This window comes from Fundulus heteroclitus, chromosome 11, assembly GCF_011125445.2.
Source record: "Fundulus heteroclitus isolate FHET01 chromosome 11, MU-UCD_Fhet_4.1, whole genome shotgun sequence".
NCBI lineage: Eukaryota > Metazoa > Chordata > Actinopteri > Cyprinodontiformes > Fundulidae > Fundulus > Fundulus heteroclitus.
Genome location: NC_046371.1, coordinates 37,244,552 through 37,270,283, shown reverse-complemented (window position 1 = coordinate 37,270,283; position 25,732 = coordinate 37,244,552). Strand labels below are relative to the sequence as shown.

At 42.3% G+C, this 25,732-nt stretch overlaps 1 protein-coding gene across 1 annotated transcript in view; it reads right to left on the bottom strand.

Moving 5' to 3' along the window:
- Positions 1 to 25,732, bottom strand: part of igsf9bb (immunoglobulin superfamily, member 9Bb) — a 264,759-nt gene that overhangs the window by 115,864 nt on the left and 123,163 nt on the right. Inside the window, exon 7 of the mRNA XM_036143535.1 lies at positions 20,070 to 20,216. Coding sequence (XP_035999428.1) covers positions 20,070 to 20,216 — 147 coding nt within the window. The remainder of the gene's footprint in view (positions 1 to 20,069; positions 20,217 to 25,732) is intronic.

Here is a 25,732-nt window from a genome sequence, read left to right as displayed (position 1 = left end):
ATCAGAGAATTACTGTAACAGGGAATTGCTTTTGGTTCAATAAAACCAACGACTGCGGAATAGACATTGTTTTGTGTTCAGTCCAATTCACAGTTACATGGTTATTCAGAAATCAGAGCTAACCTCCTTTGGAGTTAACATCTGATATTAATACAGAGACAATATCATTGGATGGTGATAAGGAATAAGGATTTAAACTCTAATTGCAGTTACATTGGGGTTCTCACAGCCTGCTGGATAAACCTCGTCGGTTAACAGTCCGACCTGATCATTTATTCCAGCATAAATGAGTTCATAACAGCAAATTAACTAATGCATTAGTGGTATAAATACTTACAAGCTTATAGCTAACATCACCACCATTTGAACTATATTTATTATAGCGGAATTTTGAGTTGAATGATTTATTATTTAAATTATAATACCAAATTATAATTAATAATAATAATAATAAGCATATTCAACCAGCTTATGGCATAACACATGTTTTGTGCTATATTTGTCTTGCTGATTCAAACATGTACAGTACGTTACAGACATATTAACACCACCATGTGTCCTTTTCCTTCCACATCCTAGTTAAGCACTACTTTTTTATTGCATGAACTCTAATTAAAAGACATTGAGGTTTTGGAGTGTAACCTAAGGAGCTCAGATCTGTAGATGGAAAAGAACAGATAGTTCCCTTCAAGCCTAAAAGCACTTCAGAGATTCTGCCGGTAAGAATGGGATAAGCCATCTATGTCCAACTACACAAATCTTGTGGAGAACAGAAACAAATATTGAAAGAGTTTAAGCTCAAAGGCTGCCAGGGACTCTCCCACAATGGATTAAGTTAAAACTCAGAATTCTTTCATATTTGACACAATTGAGGTTTTCAATATTTTATTGATAATATTATAATTACTCTGGTTCATGTATTTTTGTGTGTCTGGTTTTGTTTCAATTTTATATCTTACTGCAGTAAAGTTATTCCCAACAGGATTTTTTGTTGTTGACAAAAACACCCTGTAATTTAGGTGGAGCTATTCTGTTGGAAAACTTTCTGCATTAATCTAAATTTCATCTTATTTTTAAAGAAAGTCCTTGTAGCCACCGTCATCTGCCAATATGACACTGCATTGTTTTCTCCTGCACCTTTACAAAAGGTTAGAGCACATAGAGAGAGGGATGTTTAATCCTTCCTATTTGTGCAGTCGAGGGCCGATGTAGTGCCACCTCTAGATATGTCTCTGCCTCAACACATCTGAAATAAATATCATGGCTAATCTCCTAACTATATAATGATGTTAGCAAGATATCTTTTAGATCCACTAGACGTGCTCTCCGCCATATTGCTCCTACTGCACTGCGCTGGTGGCATTTTATGGAAAGAAGGGTTTAAGCCCTGAGTGGTACCTGTTCACATGGATATACATGCATGCACGGCCGGCTTGTGAACAAGCCATATTCCATGTTAAAGATACCTTTAGTTCTTCACAAAACAATTTTTTTTGTTCTTTCTATCTAAAATAATGAAATTTTGCTTTAAGGGAGCTTTTTATTGAGGACAAATAAATCCTCATTAAATAAACTATAGAAGGTGAATAAATAATAGAAAATATATTGAATTATAATGAATAAAAACTAGAGGAATGTACAAATAATATAGTACAGAGGATCTTTTATAGTATTTACAACAATGTTCTCAATTCTAAATATTTTTGGAAGAAATGGAAAAAAGTGGCAGAACAGGAAAAAAATAAAAGAGGTGAAAAAGTATTTTCTGTATCACAGATGTCAGCAGCCTAAATGGTCATCTAGATGTTTGCTTGCGTGATGCCATCTCCTCTCTGGCTTCTGATTGCTGCACAAAGTGGTTCTCCCTTTCCAGGTGGGTGCATAAAATACCAAGACACGCAGCAAAAAAAGCAAATTCACCTGCTTAAAAGTCCACCCCTTTGCAGAAATAGGTGGACTTTTAAGAATACAAATCCAGGGACCAATTTACTTTTCAACGTTCCTCTATATGCTTCAGCAAAATGTATTGTTTTCAGTGATCCTAAACTCTATTTCTCTTCATCCTTCACTTAAAGTACTAACAAAAATATTAATAAAGTAAAGTTATTTTATACCTTTTTCATAGAAAAACTTAGTTATTCAGCCTGGGCTCAAGCCTCCAATGTTTTAGGATTCTGGAGCGCCCCTGTGACTTGGCCATACATTTTGGATTATCATACTACAACACCAAATGATGACAATGTGGGTTGAATGGAGTGGAATGGAGTGGGCCTAATCAGTGGCGACTGGAGTGGGCAGAGTGCGACCAATTTTTTATTACAATATTTTGGGATTTTACAGGGTCGATTATGCTACGCACTTTAACAAGGTTCCCAGAGCTTTGGGAATAGAAACAGGGCCACAGCACCACATAGTCTTTACCATAGATAAAAGTGGACATTAAGTAGCATTCTACATATTCATCCTTTGTTTTACAGCAGACCCACCTAAAAAATGTGTGGCTGGAAAGTTTAGCAAACTGCACGTGTTTATGTTGCTGATGGTGGGACAGACAAAATTGTTCCTGCCATGCTTCGAAAACAATCAGTAGGCGTGTATGGTAGATGGTATCTACTATACATGCCAGGTAGTTAGGGAGACTGGATGACCTCATGATGCCTCTGTGTTTTATAACTCCCCTTACCATCCTGCCCACTGTGTGTGGCAGCAAAATAGATATGGGCCACATCCCAGTCCAGAGTTTAGGTGTGTAGCCATTTGCTTGTCATCATTTAGACCTAAAATTCTAGTTTGATGGCTTTTTTACCATCTATATATACTGTTCTAGGAAACACTATGACTAGGCAAGTGTGTCTCTTGCTTGAATTTTCACATATTCTTGGCTATAAAGTTGAGAATATATTAGCAGTAAGGAGGTCACACTCTCACTGTTTGACACAATCTTCTCATAACCCAACAGAGGTAAGTTTCTAAAGAGTATAATACGTAAAGGTAAGGTAAGGTAATTTTTTTTTATATAGCACTATTCAGAAACAAGACATTCAAAGTGCTGCATAAAACTGGCAGATATATTTGATATCCATCCATCCAGCCAGCCATCAAACCTGGTTATCCTTGCAGGGTCCCGAGGGGGCTGGTACCTATCTCCAGCGGTCTATTCAATTCAATTCAATTCAATTTTATTTATATAGCGCCAAATCATGAAACATGTCATCTCAAGGCACTTTACAAAGTCAAGTTCAATCATATTATACAGATTGGGTCAGATTATACAGATTGGTCAAAAATGTCCTATATAAGGAAACCAGTTGATTGCATCAAAGTCCCGACAAGCAGCATTCACTCCTGGGGAAGCGTAGAGCCACAGGAAGCGTCATCTGCATTGTACATGGCTATGCTGCAATCCCTCATACTGAGCAAGCATGAAGCGACAGTGGGAAGAAAAACCACCCTCTATAGTTAGAATGCTTAAACAATTTATGTTTTTAAAATATTACAAAGACTTGAATTATGTATATTATGTGTTTTGATTCATATGTGTCAAATCATGCTGACATGATGCTGACGCACCTGGGCATGACAACTCAGAAATACAAAATCGAGCAGAAAAAACTACAGTAAAAGACCCAAAACATCCAAACACATCTTGAAGAAGAAGCTTCAGTTCACTCCATTCACTGATAATTTAAAGGTTTATTACCTTCAAGTGGATCTTTGAGCCAGACAATCAATATGTTTCTCCAGGTAACTGAAGCTAACGGGTTACCATAATTCAACATGTACTACAAATAGACTCTTCTTCCATATTACTCACATTACTGTCGCTTTATGCATGCTCAGTATGAGGGATTGCTGCAAAGTCATGTACAATGCAGACGACTCTCCATGTAGCTCTATGCTTCTCCAGGAGTGAATGCTGCTTGGAGAGACTTTGAAGCAATCAACTGGTTCCCTTATATAAGAAAATTTTTGACCAATCTGTATAATATGATTGATTAGACTTTGTAAAGTGCCTCGAGATGACATGTTTCATGAATTGGCACTAAATAAATAAAATTGAATTGAATTGAATTTCATTGTGAATATTAAAAAAATATTTGTGGTTAATGATCTCTAGTTACATCATTTAAAGTAAGGGTAGGCGATTTTTCCAGAGGTTTCCCCAAATCCCTTTTTGAATAATTGCACATGTGCAAGACCGTCTTCTGCTCTTCAGGGGTCTCTTGTGAAAAAAATCTCCCAAATCTCCTCTGGTCTTATTTCTTTCTACTGAGACTTCCTCTTCTTCTCATAAACATGAACGCGGTTCACTTCTTGTGACTCTCAGCCATGTTCAAAGTCTACGGTGAGAGCAGCAGAGCTACAATGAACGGCTAACCGTTAACCTTGCTGCTAAGCTAACCGGATACATGAACACTAGAAGTGTACATGCACAGCCAGCAAACGCAAACTCACAAGGAAAGAGCAAGGACACTGGTGTTACGTGAGTGGGTCAGATTGATTGGAATATGTCCATGGGTGGGAGCAGGAACAAAACTCAGACAAATCCCTGCCCTTCGGATCAAAAGGCAAAGATTGGTTAGAGTTTTTACAGGCCTGCAGCTCCCACAGAGAATGATTTTCTTTAAGCCTCTTTTTCCTAAATACATAATGTATTAACTACTTTCAGGATGGAAGGACGACTTTATCCAGTATAACAAAAAGTGTTTCAGGCCTGTGCAAATTCTCAGTTATTCGGGTCATTGCAACAGCAAACAGGCTTAAATCGGAGGCAACATGACTTTCGTTGTTCTTTCTGAAAATGTTTCCGCACCTATCCAGGAGTCTTTGTCAAATCTGGTGGCTCGCACTCAGTGATGGGCAGTAGCGCCGCTACATGTAGCGAAGCTATTAGTTAAACTACATTTTCCAGTAGCTTGACCGTAGCTTAGCTGCTTTATGAATCAAGTAACTTTCCTGTAGTGACGTTATTTTTTTGATCAAGTAGCGACGTAGCGTCCACAAACGCTACAAAATCCAGGACATAACTAAGAAATGAAACCAGGTTTGCTATTTTGAAACAACATTCAGAGTGAACAATCAATCTGAGTTGTTGGTTGGACATGTTCATGCGCGAGCTTCTACTTTGCCTCTCCTGTCTGTATCTATCGAAACATGCGCATGTGTACGGCAGTGGAACTTATGGCAAGCCGATTAGGCATATTATCGTCCGTACAATAACGCGCAGTTCCAACCCGTATTTTACGCGAGCGCGTGTTTCCAGCCGGAACGCGCGGTGACGTAAAAAACGCGCGCTCGCGTAAAATACGTGCGGTGGCGTTAATAACATTTGGTGGCGTTTTTTGCATATTATATTATCAGGAGGTTGTCTTTTATGTGCTCAGCCACTAGATTTAAAGGTGTTTTACCCAATAAGAACACTGCAGCACCAGACACAACCAGGAGGTCCCTGATCGTTGGGGAAAGGCAGAGAGAAGATGCACCTTCCTTTCTGATCCTGTCTAAATCCTGCTTAGTTCAATAATAAAGTCTGATATTACACAAAACTCACTCTGCTTGTTCTCCCTACTTATGCCCTTGGTGTAGAAGATAAATGAAATCTTTAACAGAAATGTTATTATTAATTCTGAAAATATTATCATGTGAATATACAAAAAATGCAGCTTTATTAAGTGACCTGGTTTATTTTATTTAGCTTTTAATTTCTTTTCAACATTTAGTTCTACTACTTGGCTTGTGCTTTGGTAGTTTCATGTTTAAAATGACAAAAGAAATATGAAAAAGCTTATGGTGCATCTTCTTTCTGCCTTTCCCCAACGATCAGGGACCTCCTGGTTGTGTCTGGTGCTGCAGTGTTCTTATTGGGTAAAACACCTTTAAATCTAGTGGCTGAGCACATAAAAGACAACCTCCTGATAATATAATATGCAAAAAACGCCACCAAACGTTATTAACGCCACCGCACGTACTAGGCCAATAACCTTTTTGTTTTATTTCTAGCAGTAATTACTTCAGTTTGTATTTTATTATGCTGCTCATAAAGCAATGTCTACACTGTGTTAGGTCATTGGCTGATCTTTAATAAATGTTTTAACCAGTGTATCAGACTCATTTTGAATTGATCTGACATTACGTTGGTACAACGTTAAGTAGCTTCTGATGTAGTTAAGCTACTTTTAACACATTTGTGTAACTTAGCTTGCTATATTTCTATAGGTGGTAACTTTTGTGTAGTGAAGCTTAATTTATTGTTGAGTAACTGATAGCTTAGCTCACTACACTGGACAAGTAGCTTGCCCAACACTGCTCGCACTTGAGCAACCTGCAGTTGGTGTACTATTGTTTTTAAGGACATGAAGGCCCATCCTCCTTGGCGCATTCAGTGTTTCTGAACAGGATTACCAACTATAGCTTTAACTTTGACAAAGTTGTTGACGTTCCTTTTCCTGTTGTCTACGATTGCTATTGTGGAGGTTGACCTGGCCGTAGCCCGTTGGACCAGAATGGAGCAGAAAATTGGGGATGTTCCGTAATTTGATGGTGAACAATGGAGAGCGGGTCCGCTGACGGTGACGTTCGGTGTGGTCATGGAGAATGTGGAAGTGTTCTCGTTAATTATAATAATAATGTAGGTGCTCCACTGGTCGAACGTGCACATATGTGAACGGAACAGGGAAATTACAGAATATGTGGAATCTGGGGGTTAGAATGTGTAAACAACTCAACTTCAATGAAAATGGTGAATAAAAAGAAGCCATTTTCACATTCCTTTAAAAGACAGATTAAATTTAGGAAAACTTGAATAGCTGAATGTGTCACAATCCCTAGATGTTTGAATATACTGGATTCACAGTCTGTTTATGTCATTGTTAGGTTCAGTTTTCCACTTCATTGCTCTCTCTTCTTCAGTTCATTACCACCGTTTCATGCACATGTACTAATTCCTTTCACCTACGTTCCCCTCTCTCTCCTCTCCTATTTATATCACTGCCCCCCCCTCCCCCCCCAACTCCTCATTGGATCCTCCGTTATGCTACCCCTGTTCTGATCAGTCCTTGTCTTCGCCTGTTGGTTTTTGTTGATTCATCAACAATAAACCGCTCTTCACTTCATCATGCCATTTCCAAGCTCTTGTCTACAATTTGATCCATCTACAACCACACACATGACAGAATCTGAATAGCTGCCAAATGAGTTTACACAATTGACTTTCCCAAAAGCAAAACCCACTGGGTGCTTTTTTATGCTGAGTTGTACAACAAAAGCACCATATAAGGCAACGCTGAGTTTATTCCAACCAGGAGTAACTGTGTGTCTAGAAGAGATGTGACGGAAGTTCCCTGGAAAGAAGAATAAGTGTCAGTTTGAGGAGAAAAAGCATTAGGTCTAATCTATTTTCAACTGAACAGAAATCTATATGGAGTACTTACTCTTCAGTGACACCAAGACTGACAGATTAGGTGCTGGGTGTAATCACGGACACGCTCTGATGTTTGACAGTGGTTGGGAAAAGTGGATTGCTGATGAGGAACTATAAATAGAAGTGCTGCAGAACCCTTACCATTTAAGAATTTATTAGTGGAACTCATAAAAGAATTTTCCATGCTTTGTGAAGTGGTGACAGAAGGATGGGTTAAACAAATCTGTCATACTGTTTCCCATGTGATGCAAACTGTTTTCCTTGTGTTAGAAGAGCTTTTTAAAAAGTTATCACTATGGCATGATATATGCTACGTAGTTTGGACTGGTTTACAGTGCTTACATCGTATTGTCACCCTGTAAACACAAAATCATTCAGCTTATTGAAGCTGACTTGGAATAAATCATGCTTTTATAGGAAAATTCACAAAGTACCATCAACAGATTTGCATAAACAGATCTTTTTTGAACGGGTTTAAATAAGTTTGAAGAGACCACTCAAGCAAAAGTGGATAAAATGCTGGGAAAAGTGTAACTGGTACATACTAAGGCCCTGAACACACAATGTTTTGGATAAAAAAGGAAAAGTCTTGGTTAATTTCCACTGTTTGTCTACACAACAGTCAGCATTTTCTCTGAAAAGGGTATTAATTGAAAACGGCCTCCAGACAAACATTTTGAAAATATTCTGATCTCTGGAAAAAAGGAATCTGCCTGTGTGAGGAAGCACTGACACATGCGCAGGACTTTGTGGTGGAGTTTTTCTTAAGTAGCGGTTAAGTTTCAAAGAACATGCATCCTACTAGGGGCGTGGCAGTAAAAATATACCTATTTTCCACCATTTTATGTCATGTCATGACATGTCCAGCAAGCAGAATGGCGCTGACTACTATAGTTAATAGGTAGGCTATATACCTATAAATTCTCATTTGACACTCAACCCTTGATGAGTAATTTTATTGCTGTTAAAGTGTAACTCACCCCCGTATCAGAGTCTTACTCCCCCAATCTCACTCTGGAAAAATGTGCAGAGAGGAAGCGGTGCCCGGCAGACTAGGAAACATGCGGTGGGATGAAGGCTAGGCATGGTCTGGGCTACTAGTGAAAGCTAAATAAATGCTAAATAAACTAACTGTATCCTAAGCTAATAAATTGCTAACCTGAAAACCGTTAGAAGGAACACCAAACTCACTATTCAAACTCCAACTCACTACTGATGCATATGAGACAGAGATGCTTTTATCCTCCACAGCGGCAGAGCTACTGATGCGTTAGTTTTTCCAAGTGACATCCAAAAACCTTTTGAACCAATAGCAATACTGATTCAAAATGCAATGCAAGACACCTGTTGAACTGTAGGGGGGCGCCACACTGATGGCTTTAGACAAAAAAGCAGAATTTCAACAAATGTGCTGTAATTTGTCAAATACTATAAGAAAACCACGTTAACAGTTTATTAGAATGAAAACCCTAAAAGACACGGACAAAGAAACCAGACAAAGACACGGTTGGAGAGGAGCAATATGAAAAGGAGGGATTGTGGTATCCACCTGTGATTCCAGACCACCCAATGCCAGAGCAGCAGGAAAAGTTTCATAAAGTATTAAGAGAGGGGTGTGATGCCATCTCTAAAGGGAGTGAAAATGTGGGCTGTAACTGATCGTTAATAAATAAAAATCAGACTTAAATATGCAACACCTATCACATGTACATATACCTCTGTACGCAAGCCTCTCCACAAGGAGGTAAAGGAATATTTGGAGGACCTTATGAATAGGGGGTGGATCCAAAAGTTCTCCTTATCCCTCACCACTGGTAAAAAAAATGGGAGGCTGCATCTTTGTGTTGGTTATAGAGAGATAAACCTAAAGTCAGTAGCAGCCAGACAACCCATTCCCTGTGTGTAGGACATCCTTAACAGCTTATGTGGCAGTGCATGGTTCTCTGAGTAGACCAGGGGAAGGCCTACCATTAGGGGTTTCTAGAAGAAACAAGCAGACCACTCAACGCCTTCATAACACCGTGGGGCCTATATGAGTGGGTAAGGATTCCCTCTGGTCTATCCTCAGCCCCTGCAGAGTTCCAGCGCAGCATGGAGGAGAGCCATATTTGGATGATAATCTTGTACACAGCAAAACATTTGATGACCACCAACAAGACATGAGAGAAGTACTGCGTTGTTACCAGCAGCATTGTGTAAAACTAAGTCCAAGAAAGCCATGTGAGAAAAAGGATGGGCACACCATGGATCCGAGTGAGTTAGCACCAGTACAGGCTCTCAAAGATCGGCGGCCTACACCCATGAGAGAACTACTTGTCCTACATTTGGAGCTTCTCACAAATGACTAAGCTGCTGGACAGTTTGCTGTCAGTTGAAGACACAAAAACTAGTTCACACAAACCTAAGACAAACAGAATGGACAGGAAACAAAACAAAGTGAATGAGTTGCCCTTAAGCCAGACCATCTCAAGGACTGAACAGCATCAGGATCTGCTCTTCCAGCTCATCAACCACCTAAAGAACCTACCCGTACTAGGCTACACTGATTTTGAGAAGCCTTTTGTGCTTCACTGCAATGCATCTCAAGAAGGCGACTCTACGAGACACCAAGGGAAGCTGGGGGTTATTGGTTATGGCTCCCGGACGTTGGCTTCCTTTGAAAAGAACTATAATTTGCATTCAGTCAAATTAGAATATTTGAGACTGAAATTGGCAATTTCAGTTTGTTTCTATAATGCAGCATCATTTGTTGTTTAAACAGACAATAATACCCTAACCTTTTTTTTTGTCTCCCGCTTTGCTCAATGCCACAATGCACAGATGGGTAGCTGAACCAGCTGATTTCAAGTTTACTACAAAATGTCGGCCAGGGAGATCTAATGGGGACGCTGATGGATTGTCACGGATGCCCCTTGACATGAAATAGAATATGTTGACACATTCCAAAGAGATGGAGCCAAATGAAAAAGTTGTCACGGCCTAAGCTGTCGATACAGAGTCACAAAAACATGGGCCGTGCAAATGTCCCGTCACAGTCTCCACAGTGTGCACACAAAAAGACCGGTGGCCCCCGATAGCCATCATCCTCAAGCAGGACTTAAAAACAACTCCATAAGAGGATCTAGTTATTGGAAATGTGTGGAGATACATTGGAAGAGCAAAGTGGCCTCAGGGGTGGGTGGGGGGTGGGGGGGTGGGGGTTAGGGGGCGGTGTGATGAGGTCTGAGTGTTAATAATTGAAAGGAAAAAAACATTGGCAACAATGCACTAATATACAGGACAACTACTACTGAATCTCAGCTACTCCCACCCAAATCATTCAACACACTCGTCTACAAAGAGTTGCATAAGAAATAGGTCAACTTGCGGTAGAGTGGAGATTGACCCTCATCCAAAATAAATTTTACTGGCCACATATGCCATTATGTGACTAAACATATGCAGCTGCATCAACATCCCAACCAGGTCACCCTTAACCCATATAGTGACCACAGACCCCTTTGAGATAGTTTCCATAGATTTTCTACTTATTGAGCCAAGCAAGAGGGATTATGAATACAGATTAGTGGTTATAGACCATTTTACAAGATTTGCCCAGGCCTGTTGTAAATGGTTAAACTGCATTAGCCTGGCAAGCCAGATTGATAAAGTGTAGAAATCTCGGTTTAGTTGTAGACATTATCAATCTGGGTCTGCTCCCATTGAATCATTTTAGAGAAAAGAGGGACATTCAGCAAAACTGTCCAAGCTGATTGGACACCTAGTGCCCACCTACCAAAGGTTGGTTTTAGCCAATCACACTATCAAATGAAAATTCCATAAGCAGCAGATGCCATGACAAACACAGCAAGTTACACTGGTGAAGGCACACTTATTTGGATAGTGACAAACAGGTTTAATCGAATATTAACCTAAATGCTGAGAAACTTGTTAGTAAAAGATAAAGCTTACTTAAAAGGTTTAGTGAACAAAATTGTGCTTGCATAAACTTACACACTGTCATGTTTTGTTCTGATGACCCGAACACACTACACACAGAGGTAGGAATCCTTGTGAGTTTATTGAAAGAGATGGTTGTTAGATGATGAGACCAGAGAGACAAGACTGCACGGGAACAGGGGTGTAGATGATGGCAGGAGCTGACGGAGTGTTGCCACAGAGTGCTGCATAGCAAGCAGACCCTGTGGCAACACCAGGGCAACAGATCAGAACTTCTGAAACAGGGACTGGCATGGAGAGGTGGAAAACAGAAGACGGACCAGCATCAGAGTGAGGCAGAGGGAGGCTTAAATAAGAAGGCTAGCAGGTGAAATGTGTCTGATTGATTAATTACCCACAGGTGTGACTGACTGCAAGGAGAGTGAAGTGAAGGCTGAGTGGAAGAGAAGGAGGAAACTAAAAATTAACAATGAATAAAGTCAAAACATAACTAAAACCCAAACAAGGTTGAAAAAAACTGAGAATAATAGTAAACCAAAGTCGAATCAAAACTAAACCATGACATTACCCCCCCCCCCCAAGGCCGGTCTCTGGACGGCCTAACAAGCTAAATAACAACTAACCCAGGGTGGGTGGAGGGAGGTACGGATGGTGGGCTACAGTCAAACCAAACTCATCAAACCAGGGTGGGTGGAGGGTGGTATGGATGGCGGGCTAAAATCAAACAAAAAACTACCCAATCAGGTCGATCCAAAACAAAGAGGAAAAACAAAAGAGGACTAAAGGGGTTTCAAAACAGGCGTACGACAACGCCAGAGGGAAGGAACGGGCGTACGACAACGCCAGAGGGAAGGAACGGGCGCACGAGATCGCCAAAGGGAAGGAACGGGCGCACGACAGCACCAAATGGAAGGAATGGGCGCATGACAGCGCCAAAGGGAAACCCGCCGGGCCGTGAGGGAAACGCCGGGGCACAAGAGAAGCAGGAACGTCTAAACGCCAGGGAACAAAAACAGAGGGCGTCCTAACATGCCGGGGAACCGAGAACAGAGGGCGTCCTAACACGCCGGGGAACCGAGAACGGAGGGCGTCCTAACACGCCGGGGAACCAAGAAGCCTGAGATAGAAAGCGTTCTAACACGCCGGAATATAGAAAAATCCCAAAACACTGGGGACGTAGGGCATCATATCACGTCAAGGAACAGCAGAATTTGGGGCCAAAACAAAAAACTAGGATGTTCAAACCAGACAAAGTAAGGGAGCGTAAGAGCTCAAAACCAGGGACGAGAACCTAAGGGGGCGCTAGGACCTTTAACCTTAAAACCTAAGGAGCGCAGGGAGAGCACAAGGACCCATAAAGCGCACAACAAAATAAATAATCAAACCAAGAACTAGAAAATAAAGGCAAAACTAGAGCAGGGATAACACAAAGAAAAACTAAAGCTAAACCATTAAACCAAAACAAACACTAAAACAGAATCTGAAACTAAAGCTAAAATAGAAATTAAAGCAAAACAAGAAAACTAGGACACAAACAACGTACACTAACGTGAAAACCAGAACACTAAGGCTAAAATGAGAAAGCAACGCAAGGCTAGAAAGCTAAGGCAAAGTCTAGAACCCTAAAACAGAGCAGGGAAAACTAAGAACTCTAAGAAAACAAAGAACCCCCTGAATAATTATAAACTGAGGTATTCTAAATAGCTCCTGACTAAGGCCGAGTCTTAACAAAATAAATTTAAGGCACTGGCCTTAAGGGCCCAGGCAAGACGGCTGCTAAGCCAAAAAGAGTCCTCGCGGAGGTCGTCCTGGACGAGGCAGGTGACGGAGCAACAACGCCCGACTAAAATCTCGGGGAGGGCTGCCCCGACGAGGCAGAACCTGATGGCACAGATACCACAGTCGGCGGATCTGGCCGGACAGGAAAGTCCCAGGCGAGCGTCATGGAGGACGACCACGACGAGGCAGTCAGAAGGTGCGGGGACCGCAATCTGCGGCTCCGGCCAAACAAAAAAGTCTGAGACGAACGTCGTGGAGGTCGACCACGGCGAGGCAAAGTCAAGCGGCTCGGAGTCCGGAATCTGCGGCTCCGGCCGAACAGGAAAGTCAAAGGCGGGCGCCGTGGTGGACGGCCCCGACAAGGCAAAGTCAAGAGGCTCGGAGTCCGCAATCTGCGGCTCCGGCCGAACAGGAAAGTCAAAGGCGGTCGACCCTGGCCAGAAGAACAGGGAGCGGGAGTTACATCACCTGAGGACCCTGACTGCTGCGAAGAAACTCCCTCGGCGACTTCGAGCTGACGCGGAGCAACTCCGTCGGCAGTTTCGGACGGCGGCGAAACAAATCCCTTGACGGCTTCAGAGAGCGGCGCCGGGCTACAGGCCTCAGCGGAAGCCAAGATTGGAGGCGGATCCTCCTGGACCCGCTTGTGGAGCTTGGACAGGGGCAAGTCCTCCTGGACCCCGTTGTGGGACGTGGGCGGAGGCAGGTCCTCCTTGACCCCCTCATGGGACGTGGGCTGAGGCAGAGCAGCTTCCTCGGAGGCCTCGGGCTGATCCTTCTCCTCGGCGGCTGGCAGAACGAAACAGGGTCTTTCGGCGGCCTTGGATGGCGGCGGAACAGAAGCTGTCTCAGAAGCAGCCGCAGACCAGCAGGGGAGAAGATCGTCCCGGTCACCATAATAAAAGTCCCACAGCTGCGACTCCGTGATGCGCGGGGCTCTTGCTGGAGAGGGAGCTGTCTTTTGAGCAGCAGCTGGAGCTTTTACTCGAGGGACCAGCTGAGTGTCATGGAGATGGTGACAGAGACTACGGGAAAAAGGTGGATGTCTGACCAGACTCGTCAGCACAGCTATGCTGATGTCGGGCTGGCTCAACGGGGAGCCAGGGGCTGTTTCAGGCTGAGCTCCCTGAGGATCAACGGTGGTACCTCTGCGCCGGCGTGCACGGCGTTTGCGTTGGGGAATGCCGGGCAACGAAGTGGAGGCTGCCGTTGATGGTGAGGCAGCGGGAGCTGCAGCTGAGACAGGTGTAATAGCGGAGGAGGAGATAGTTGAGACGGGAGCAGCAGCGGCGGCTGGCAGGCAAGTGAGTGGAGAGTCGATTGACGGGGTGGATCCTGACCAATAATTCCAGTCGATCACCTTGAAAAGGCCCGCTAACTGGGGATGTCAGGGGAACTGGCGTGCCAGGCTCGAAGCCTGACCCACCCAGATGGCTCGAACTTGGGCGGCCGCCTCCACCCGCCGCGGCGATGGATCCAATGAAGCGACTGCGGCCAAGCAGCGCTCGAGGTTCCTGGAGGACTGTCTCCACATCGCTGACCAATTGTGGAGGGAGAGGAATCATATAGTCAGCTCCTGCACCAGAGCTCTGGGTGTGTGTCGGGTTCATCTTTGGCTGGTCCGTACTGTCATGTTTTGTTCTGATGACCCAAACACACTACACACAGAGGTAGGAATCCTTGTGAGTTTATTGAAAGAGATGGTTGTTAGATGATGAGACCAGAGAGACAAGACTGCACGGGAACAGGAGTGTAGATGATGGCAGGAGCTGACGGCCCGGAGCGAGAGTCCATTAAAATCAAGGTGGCCGGGAAGCTCAGTGCTGCATAGCAAGCAGACCCTGTGGCAACACCAGGGCAACAGATCAGAACTTCTCCAGGGCGGCCAGTCAGGTTAGCAGTTCTCTGGAGACAGCAGGGCACAGAGCAGAACTTCTCCAGAAACAAATAGTAGAGTGAAGAGTCTTTAGAGAGACTGGCAGGACTAACCCCAAGCAAAGAGCAAAAAAACAAATCTTCCAAGGCAAAACGGGGACTGGCATGGAGAGGTGGAAAACAGAAGACGGACCAGCATCAGAGTGAGGCAGAGGGAGGCTTAAATAAGAAGGCTAGCAGGTGAAATGTGTCAGATTGATTAATTACCCACAGGTGTGACTGACTGCAAGGAGAGTGAAGTGAAGGCTGAGTGGAAGAGAAGGAGGAAACTAAAAATTAACAATGAATAAAGTCAAAACATAACTAAAACCCAAACAAGGTGGAAAAAAACTGAGAATAATAGTAAACCAAAGCCAAATCAAAACTAAACCATGACACACACAAGAGGCAACTTCCCCCATATTATCTGCTGTTTGGTAGGACTCCAAAGCTGCCAATTAGTATCATGTCTGGCCTGCCACTGGGTGGTGGGGAGAGAGTATCACACAGTGACTATGCTGAGAAAGTGCATATTAGAGGAATACAAATTAGCCTCCAAAAGGGATTGTAAAGGACAGGTCAGAGCAAAAGAATATTATGCCAAGAAAACTTATGGGGTGGAGCTACAACCAGGAAGAAACCTTTCTCAGCGAGATGGCCCAAGTAAACTCAGGTCCTACTGGGAGGAAAAGCATTACAGAGTAGTGGAAAAAAGCCTGTCACTCCTGTGTATGTAATAAAACCTGAGAAAACCCCCGGAAAGACATGAGTCATTCACAGAAATGTGTTGCTGCCTTGCAACTATTTGCAAGTTGTTGAAGGTATGACATTCACAAATGCAAAACCTGAGTATTGATGTAGGTGACGAAAAGAGCTCAACCACCAAAGATTTTGATGATGAAACTGAGCGGCAAGCAATCAAGACCATTAGGACATCCCACCACAACCAGAAGTCAACTGAGAGCAGAGGACTTCTATTCACAATCAACCCCTAAACATCAAGATATAAGCATTAGCAAGGACCTTCCAAGGGACAGCTCTGAGGTAGCACTGGGGTTAGCAAGATAGGGATGATGATGGATGTTTAGATGGTTTAGAGTGTATTAGCTCATCTGTTATACTTGATGTTTGAGCTGAATGTTACATTGTATGCATGCAGGTAAAATGGCAACTTTGGTTATTTAGCTCAAAACACAGTTTTAGTCAAACAAACAACCAGCTTACACATTTTGCAGTAACAGAACTGCAACTTATTGTGAGTTTGTATAATAAGGGTCAAGAAGCAAAGTGAAGCATTCTTTCATATATCACCTGGCCAATGGTGTCTACTTGAGAGCATGGCTGTAATGGGATGTGTGCTGTGTTAAGGACTACTGTATGTGACCTGACTCCCACTCTTGTGGCCTGGGCCTTGGAGTTAAAGACTCATGCTTGTGGACTGTGTAATGTCGGGATACCATTCATTCTGCAGGGAAGACTATGGGACTAATTTCAACAGGTGTATATAGTGTTCACGGTAATTCATAGTAAACAACCACCCACTCTATTACCAACTTTCTCTCTCTGTCTCTCTCCGAGGTCGGTCGTGTCTTTTCTCTCTCTGCAGCCTTTACCCCCCCCCCCTCTCCTGCTTTGCTTTGCTATGTCTTGTCTTCTGAGCACTTTCTTCATATCAACCGAACTCTGAAAAACATGGATCTGGTAAGCTGGTCTCTCAATACTATTGATACATTTTTTTCGACGGGTAGGCAACGGAAGGGGGACCCGTCCGGTCCTGATTTGACTTATTTTGTGAGATACACCCTAAATTCCTGGAGGAAAACGGTGTGTCTTTCGACCTTGTCATTCCTGGACGTTTGAAATTTTCACATTGGATTAAGGATACTGGGATCTCTACTTATTGGTTTTTGTGGATTTTTGAAGTATCGGCAAATACAGCGGATGTCGGAGCCATTTGGCCTTGATCAGGCTGCCGGCTGCATGACGCGCTCACTCTGGCTGTGAACGGACAAACCTGGCAGGTGAATGGAGCGAAGCCGAAAAGCTGCCTGTGTTGGAACGCAGACTGACTTTGGGGTTGAACTCAAGGGGAGATGGGATAAAATCTGGGAGTGAAGCACTAAAAAGCCCAATAATTTGGAAAATTGGATTTATGTGGAGCCAGCAAAAGACTTAAAAGCTGACAGGAAAGGCAGAGCAGCTTGTCTCATAACAAATAACATATTTGGATTCCCTCCCTATCTACTCCTGGATTGTTATGACGGAGAGTGCCCAGAAAAGCCCCCGGCTACCCCCCTCCCCCGCTGACACCTGAGGATGCTTCTCTGAACTGTGGGCCGGCTGATAACATCAAGGACAATGGCCTCTTGAGAGTGTTCACGGAGAAAAACACTTTCGCCCATACACACACGCATAACTGATACTCATAAAACTGATGAATTACACACACGCGACAGGTCTCAAATGTTTACCTTCTGCATACATGTTGTCTTGTGTTTATTTGTGCTTTTGTGCTATGAGGGTTTTTTTGTGTCGGTTGTTTGTCTCTTTATAGGTGAGAGCATAAATAGGCAAACATCTGTCTCTTTTTTTTTCTCCCTCCCCTCTTTCCCCATGTTGTTGCTCTTTCTTCGAGAGTTTCAAGGCAGCGCCTGTAAACTCCGTTTAGGCGGGGTCTGGGCAGTTTGGAGGAACGTGGCCTTGACAGCTGCGCTTTTTAGCAGCGGCTGGCTGGCTGCGTTCCTTGGCAACGCAAGGCCTCAGTCAATCGTTCCCCCCAAATGTTTGTTTGTTAAGTGTATGTGATGGACGGTTGTACTGGAACTGACTTTTCGATTGCAATGCAAATTGTAATTGACAAATAAAATTTGATTGATTGATTGATTGATTGATTGATTGAACTTGGGCTTTCTGTTATAATATTAGTAGGATGACAATTGCATTTTTTTACTATGCGCACAAGAAGGGATACCATGAGTGTAACTGTTATAAGCCAAGAGACTGCAGTGAGAGGATTCATGAGAGACCCATGCAGGCAGTGTGAAGGCAATTAAGGGGGCCTCACAAGTATTCACTAGAAAGTTTGTCTAGACATGAATCGTGTGGTCATAGCAGTGTCCCTTGTACTGCGGAGCATACAAAATAAAGAGAAAAAATTAAATATTTCTCAAGTCTAATTAACAATTTTAACTGGACTAATGCCATACCTAATAAGTGTCCTAGAATGGTGCCTGATTAAGAGATGATGAGATGCTCCCAGGAAAGACGGGGGACCAGAACTGGCTCTCTAAAGCATTCAGTTATAGGCAGGAGTAATTTTTCAATATGTTGTTATTTAGATGAAAAACATTTAGCATTTGAGTTAATAAAATCTTTATATAAATATTTATATATATACAGTATATGTAGTATGTTTTTTTAATCCAGACCCAGAACTCTCCCACACAATGGCATAGGACAAGTTTTTGCACAGCGTGCTCAGCTCTGCTGCTACATGTGTTAGACAGTTGTTTTGTACACAATGCTTACAACGTTTTTGTGAGACATTTGGCCATGAACTGAGCTGTTTGTTATATCAGACTGAAGAATGATAGCAGAACAAATGGTCACGTTGAGAGAGAGAGAGAGAACACAGGGAGAGAGAGAGAGAGAGAGAGAGAGAACACAGGGAGAGAAAGAGAGAGAGAGAGAGAGAGAGAGAGAGAGAGAGAGAGAACACAGGGAGAGAAAGAGAGAGAGAGAGAGAGAGAGATAACACAGGGAGAGAAAGAGAGAGAGAGAGAGAGAGAGAGATAACACAGGGAGACACAGAAAAGCAAATCCAGAGGAAACCTCCATAGCTTCTGCAACAAAGGAAACCTCTGCAAGGAAGTCATCCCATGAGTCACAAAAGACCTGCATTTCTTCCTTCAATGCCTCTATGTTGGCTGCTTCTACATCTAGTGCAATTTGTCCTGACTGCAGACTTATGTTTCTTTCTTCAATGGACTACAGTATCTTTTTCCAGACAGAAGGACAATTGCTTTAAAAGATGTAAAATAACTTCTGAAACCAGTGACCTCTGATTTGACTTCATTAGTCAAGCTGCATTTAGCAAGGATGCTATCCAGGGCTTCTAGGAGTGATGATAAGTGATTTGCAACTGGTTTACCAGCCGCTATGTGGGCACTCCAACGGGTATCAGACATATGGTGAAGGGAGCAGCCAGTCTCTTCTTTGAGAATGGCCCATCTATCTGGGCTGACACTGAAGATATTGTACAAGCGATTCAAGCATCCGAAAAATGTTGAGACATCAATACATGGCTCTGCAGCATGTACTCCAACAATATTTCAATTGTGTGAGGCACATGGTGAATATGTAGCAAGTGGATTCAGCCTGAACCAGGGCTTTGACTATTGTCAAAGCCCTGGCCTCTCATATCTGCAATGTCAATGTGGTGCTCCTTTCATGTCTTCAGTATCATCTCTGATATTTCATGGCGCTGAATTCTTGAAACTGCAAGAAAGGTTCAGCTACATCCCAGTTACATTGTTCAGTTACAATTTTGTTGTCAAAATTAAATTGTAGATATCTCAAACTGGAATTACAGATATACACAATTCAGTTGCAGATATCCGCAATAAAAATGATAAATATCCACAACTACTTTAGAGATATCTTTATTTACCAACCCCATACACATGAATAGAAAAAATAGTTTGTAATTAAATTTTGAATAGTTAAATCAAATTGCAGATATTTTGACAAAGTGTTTTGACATATCAGTAATAAATGTCCAGTCTAGTGATTAAATGTTCACACATATAGCTGTCGGACAGTGCACTGAATTGTATTATAATGCATTAAAATTCATACTAATCACAATGACATTACGACTAATTCTTTCAAATATACCAGTGAAATATGCATTCAGTCATTATGGCTACAACTAAGTTACAGGGTTCTTACATATCAAAGTTTCCCCCTTGTTTAGACGGAACAGCTTGAATAATATATGATGGCTGATGCTCCTTACCATTGACAGTTAGATGCACCCAGCTGCCATTGTGGAAGGTATCATACTGCTGCTCCAGCATCAGCACTTTACACTCATACCAGCCTTGGTCGTCTGAACGCACGTTCGCTATCTGCAGGGACGACTTGCCGTGCAGACTGGCCCGGCCTGGATGAGAGAGAAGGAGATCAGGCATCAGTAAAAAGAAAAGGACAGGTGGGGTAAATTCATATTAAAAAGAAGAGAAGTGAATGGATGAATTAAATTAAATAGGTGATTTCAGAGACTAGAAGTACCGGACAAAAAAACTTTTGTAAGGGCTGTGGATAAATATGCAGGGATCACAGCCAAACCTGGATTGTGTTAGTTTCAGTGTCTTATAGAAACATCACAATATATATAGCCTGTTTCTACAGACACTGGAAAGTGTAAACATCAAAGCTGCAGTTGGATACACAGTGAAATCTATCATTTAAGTATCCCTGAGATGCCCTGATTTCCATGAGTGCAATGCTCTATTTTTAAAAACACACTCAGGCAAGGACAGGTCATTACTCCCTAAGAGGCGTGGGAAAGTAGCCAACATGACAACATGCATAAGATGGATGGCAACCCCTAGGGTTACTCACAGTCCATCAGGACAGATATTAGCTTTGGAGTTGCTAAGTAGAGTCAGGAGTAGCTGGATTTCACTATTACCGATTGCAGATCAAAAGCTGGGGTTATGATGTTGCTCCAGGCAATCAGGCAACTGGATCAAAACAGATTGCTGCAAAATCAAAACAAAGGGCTTCCAGAGCACTCGCATCAAGCTCCAAACCTCAACATTATCCAAGCCTGGCTCTCCCTGATTAATCTCCTCATTACAAGTCAGTGTTCTCCTCACTACATTTATATACATGTGTTTATGATTCTGTCAAAGATTGATTATCTTAATATTTTATGGCACTTCGACAGTTTATGGTAAGTACAGTATATAAGGTCCCTCACAACACATCCTGTACCTCTAAAGAAAAAAAAACAATAAGAACATCATCCAGGCCTTAAGTGATGTGTAAAATTGGAAGAAAGTCTTTTAAACCTAGAGAAGCTAGAGGAATTATATTTTGTGTTCAAACCAGAGGTAGAAGTAAAACAGCGGATGTTTCCAGCAATCATAAACTAGAAATCCCACAAGTGAGAGACGCTAAAGATTCCTCCTAACTCAGAAAAAGTGAAGCTGATTACAAAGTTCATTCCACCGTTTACTGCAAATGAACCACAACCATCGAGTCACTGAAAATTAGGGCTACATGCAGTGATATCTGAACAAAGTGACAGGGTCAAAGCTGTTAAAATAGCACGGACATGTGACCCATTGAAAGCCATTCCCAATGAATCTTATGTCACAGTAACTTTGGATATTTTAATACGCAGCAGGAGTCCACGGACATCCCCGCGGAGTCCGCCCCTACTCAAGGCAGTCCGCACAGACAGGTACAAGCAGAGCGTACCTGTTACACTATAAACTGCTTGGCAGCAAGAAGTCTTCACATCAAACTGTTTTATATGTGACGCTGAGATCAATACACTGAGCTGCTCCAAGCAGGCAGCTGCAAGGACGTGTGGCAGTACACTCCCTCTTTGTTTGCAGTGACAGATGTGCGGTGGGTGCTCAGCTAGCTAATCAAACATTTTACCATCCGTTCCACTGGCAGAAAGTGTGGCAATTGTAGGAATTTGCCACAAGAATGGTAGGAAACAGGTACGCTCGACTATAAAGGGTAAAACGTCCACCGAGAGTCGATGCGGAGTCCGCATGGCTCACAGTATGCGCACAGACGCCCATGTATGTGGGAGCCTTAAAGGTATACTATGCAACTGGGGTTGATTTTCCAGCGAGGCTCCCCCCAGAGGGCGAAAGTAAAAGTGCACTGTCATAAAGATGCTCAGCTGTTCTGGTTTCTCCTCAAGCCAGGCGTGGTTGTTTTGAAAAGTGGAACGAAAACGAAAAGTGGAAAAAACGGCAGTACAAACAATGACTAACACAACGGTAGCGTCTCGCCAACATTAAAAAATATATATATATATATATATATGTATAAAATAAAACTCGATATGCTTGCATGTTTATTTGACGTTAACACGTGGTTCTTTGTTGCTTTCGCGGGTGCATATAGTGAATGGCAGGGCAAAAACACATGGAGTTCTCGCCGTAAAGCATGACCGACTCTCGCGGTCTTGCACCAGACTTCTGAGCCTGTGGGTGCGGGCCAAGGGCTCCTGCAATGGGGTACCACGCACGTGACGTCACCGTCTCAAGAGCAACGCCCCTTTTGCCTCTTAGGTAGGGCACACAGGAGAGAACGCACGGATAACCCAGCTATTACAAGCGCAACAGAACCAGCGATATGACCGACTTTGCAGCCGTTAAACTTTCCCAAGACGATGTCCCAGGCACACGGTTTACTGGTCGCACTGTCGAAGAACACACCAACCTTCAGCTCAAACAATGGCTTGAGGTTCGAGGGCTTAAAAAGACCGGAAAACTGGCCGAGTTGATGAACGGTAAGCTTTGTTTTTTTTTCCTGCGCGGCGATCATGGCGGCGTTGGCCGTTTTTTTTTTTTTTTTTTTTGTAATCACCGTCCAGGGATCGGTATATGTTTAATGTTTGTCTCATTTGAAATGTTTTTGAGTAAGCTATCCTGGTAGCAGGCTATCATGTTAGCGCCTGCTACCAGGATAGCCTATATGCTGTCATGGTAGCAGGCGCTACTTTATTAACATGTCGGCCACCAAAATACTCTTACCTTGACTTGATGTCGCTGGAATTGGGTCAGGATGTTCTTCGGTTGGGCCCTTTCCTCCGACAAAATGCTTGCTACATATGTACTTGAATTTGGTAACTTTTTCCGGGTTGAACTGTTGTGTAGGCCGACCGCCCCGGTGTACCAAGCACACATTTCTCCTTGGCAGTCTTGAAGAAAACATCCTTCATCTACGGCTGATCAGCGTACCTCGAGTCGCTGTTGCACGTTCCATAGCAACAATGTTTAAAAACCATGGTCTTAGATTTGGAAAAAGCAGTCGTTTTAACGAGTAAAACCTAGGCTAACGCACGTCTCTTTTAAAGCAAAACAGCGGCGGGTTTCCGGAGTTTGACCCACTGCGTACCACGTGATGTGACGTCATCGTGACGTTGTGTTTCTAAAAATAGCTCGTTCGCGGTACCCCATTGCAAGTACGGTATTTCCCCCACAGACCACCAGGGCGGCCGAGAAAACCTTTGTTCGACCTGAAATGACTCATTTAATCATCCAAAACGGTATGGAACACATTAATTAACTGAAAAATGTTGCATAGTATGCCTTTAACTCTCCATTGAGACAAAGTCATACATGTAAAAAGGGACAGATGCAGAAGTACAAATGCAGTGTTGTAAAAAAGTATCTGCCTGTTACAGATTTATTTAGCTTTTCTTTGGTTCCTTTGCAACCCTTAAATCTTTCAGATTAGTTAATTTTTATAAGATTAAAAAAAATAATGAAAAAAAAATGCATTTTTCACAAGATTGCTTTATTTAAGGGAAAATATGCTACCCAAAAGTAACCGCCTCATTCGGTTGCTTGGCACCCGTGTTTTAAGTTTAATTTATTTTCATTAAAATCATTTTACTGAACTTTGCTCAGCATTGAGTTCTTTAAAAAACATGACAAAAATCTGTATTTAATTTTTGTCTGAAACATCCAAGTGTAACAAAAAAGAGAAATTCTTTAAGGGGTGAAATACTTTTTTACAACACTACATTTCAATAGAAGTGTTAGTTTCCTGCTTTTCTGTAAACAGGTTAAACATACCCAGGATGGAGTGGCTTCCCCTGATGTGGTAGAAAAAACGGATTTAAAGAAAATAATTCAAATCTACCTGTGCAACAGCTGCTGTAATGGTGGCAAGAAATATGCCTTTTAAATTACCTAACTTCAGCTGTACCACATTGAATGTTTTTTTTTCTTTTGAATATTTCAACACTATTTGGTAAGCTTTCCTTGATGTTCTGTCAGTTATTTACCATTCTGAAATATTTAGACATTGGCAGGTTATCAACACTAAAACTAATAAATGCCTTTATGTCTGAGTTCTGATGTGATGGCTCTTTAGGGTCACAAGAATACACATTTAAGTTGGTGTAAAATACTGTCATATTTGTGGCATAATTACTGACAATGGCATAGCTGTAGACAAATTCCAATTAACTGTGGCCTGAGAGTTTAAACTATAACTACCCAGGGACTCCACGAAAGCTTGAACAAGAATCCTTGATCCCTGAAAGCTCAGGGGGGCTGATAACGAGTTATTACGAGACACCACAGCTCTACAAGCCGCCTGGCTTGCTTTGAATTCCGCAGAAACAAAATCACATGTGTTAATAGCAAGACCTTAGTTTCTCAGGGTACAAAATCAAATATTGCAAATAAAGCATGGGCTGCAAAAAAAACAAAAAACAGCTGCAGCTGTAAACAGATAGTCATTGCTCAGACACACTAGAAAACTAACAAAGAAAATGTTTAAGTAGCACATTGAAAGTTCAGAAGAAAAAATAACAAACTATTGTGGATTTTTGTGTACACAATCCTTGATTTTACAGCTGTTGGAACTAAGCTTCTGCATTAGAGGTAATACGTTACAACCTGCTTTCTTGTTGAAGGGATAGTTCAGTATTCTATACCAGAGGCCAGAACTAATAGCTAGTTTGAGTCGGACAAAGATCAAAGTGGTATTGTACCAACTTAAAACAACTGTAAAGTCCAAAATTCATATGTTCATGAATTTATTCTTACCACTATAACATATTCCAATGCATTTGTTGTATTTCAGGTATTTTCTGACCAATTATATTTACCTTGTTAAATTTAAGTGCATGTTTATCAAAGATGACCATTAGTAGCACATTACATGGACTTTAATGTAAAAAAAAAAACCTTCATCTCTTACAAGTTTAACAAAAAAACATATATTGCAGATACGGGTATGATATTTGTGATAAACAGTTATTTTAAGCTGGAAGAAATCCACTTTGAACTTTGTCCCCTTTTAGACCAATCTGTATTAATTTGTGGGCTGGTTATCAGTTTCAAGGTACACCGTGGTTTTAAACTGTTATGACTCTGAACCGGCTGTCGCACATTCCTCCTGGACCACAGCAATCACAATCATCTGATGCACCTGTGAGTCGCTTCCCAAGGAAACGCAATTAAGTCCATTCCCTTCAACTAACCCTGTTTTCCTCCCTTTATAGATTATTGTGCATAAATGTCCATCATTCTATGCCTCTCTGTCAGCCTGATCTCTTCCAAATTCTTTTTTACAGGAAACAAGAATTTAGAAGAGATCCAAATCCATTATCATTGTATCATAGCTAGTTAAAGTATTTGTGCTGCAGGATGTTGGACAGGCAAGGGCAAGGTGACCAATTGCTTAAGCCTGCTGGCATGATTCATTGTCCACAGAGTGGGACTGAAGTACAAAACCAAATACAGGACCACGGCAAAGAGCTTGCTGCACAGCTACATGAAAGTCATGCAGTTGGCAGAGTAAGATCCAGTGGTTTAGCTGGTCACTCAGTCCATCAACTTGTTTTTTTAGTTACAATCACACCTTCCTCACATTTGACGATAAAGTGTGCTTCTAGAAAAATAGAAACGT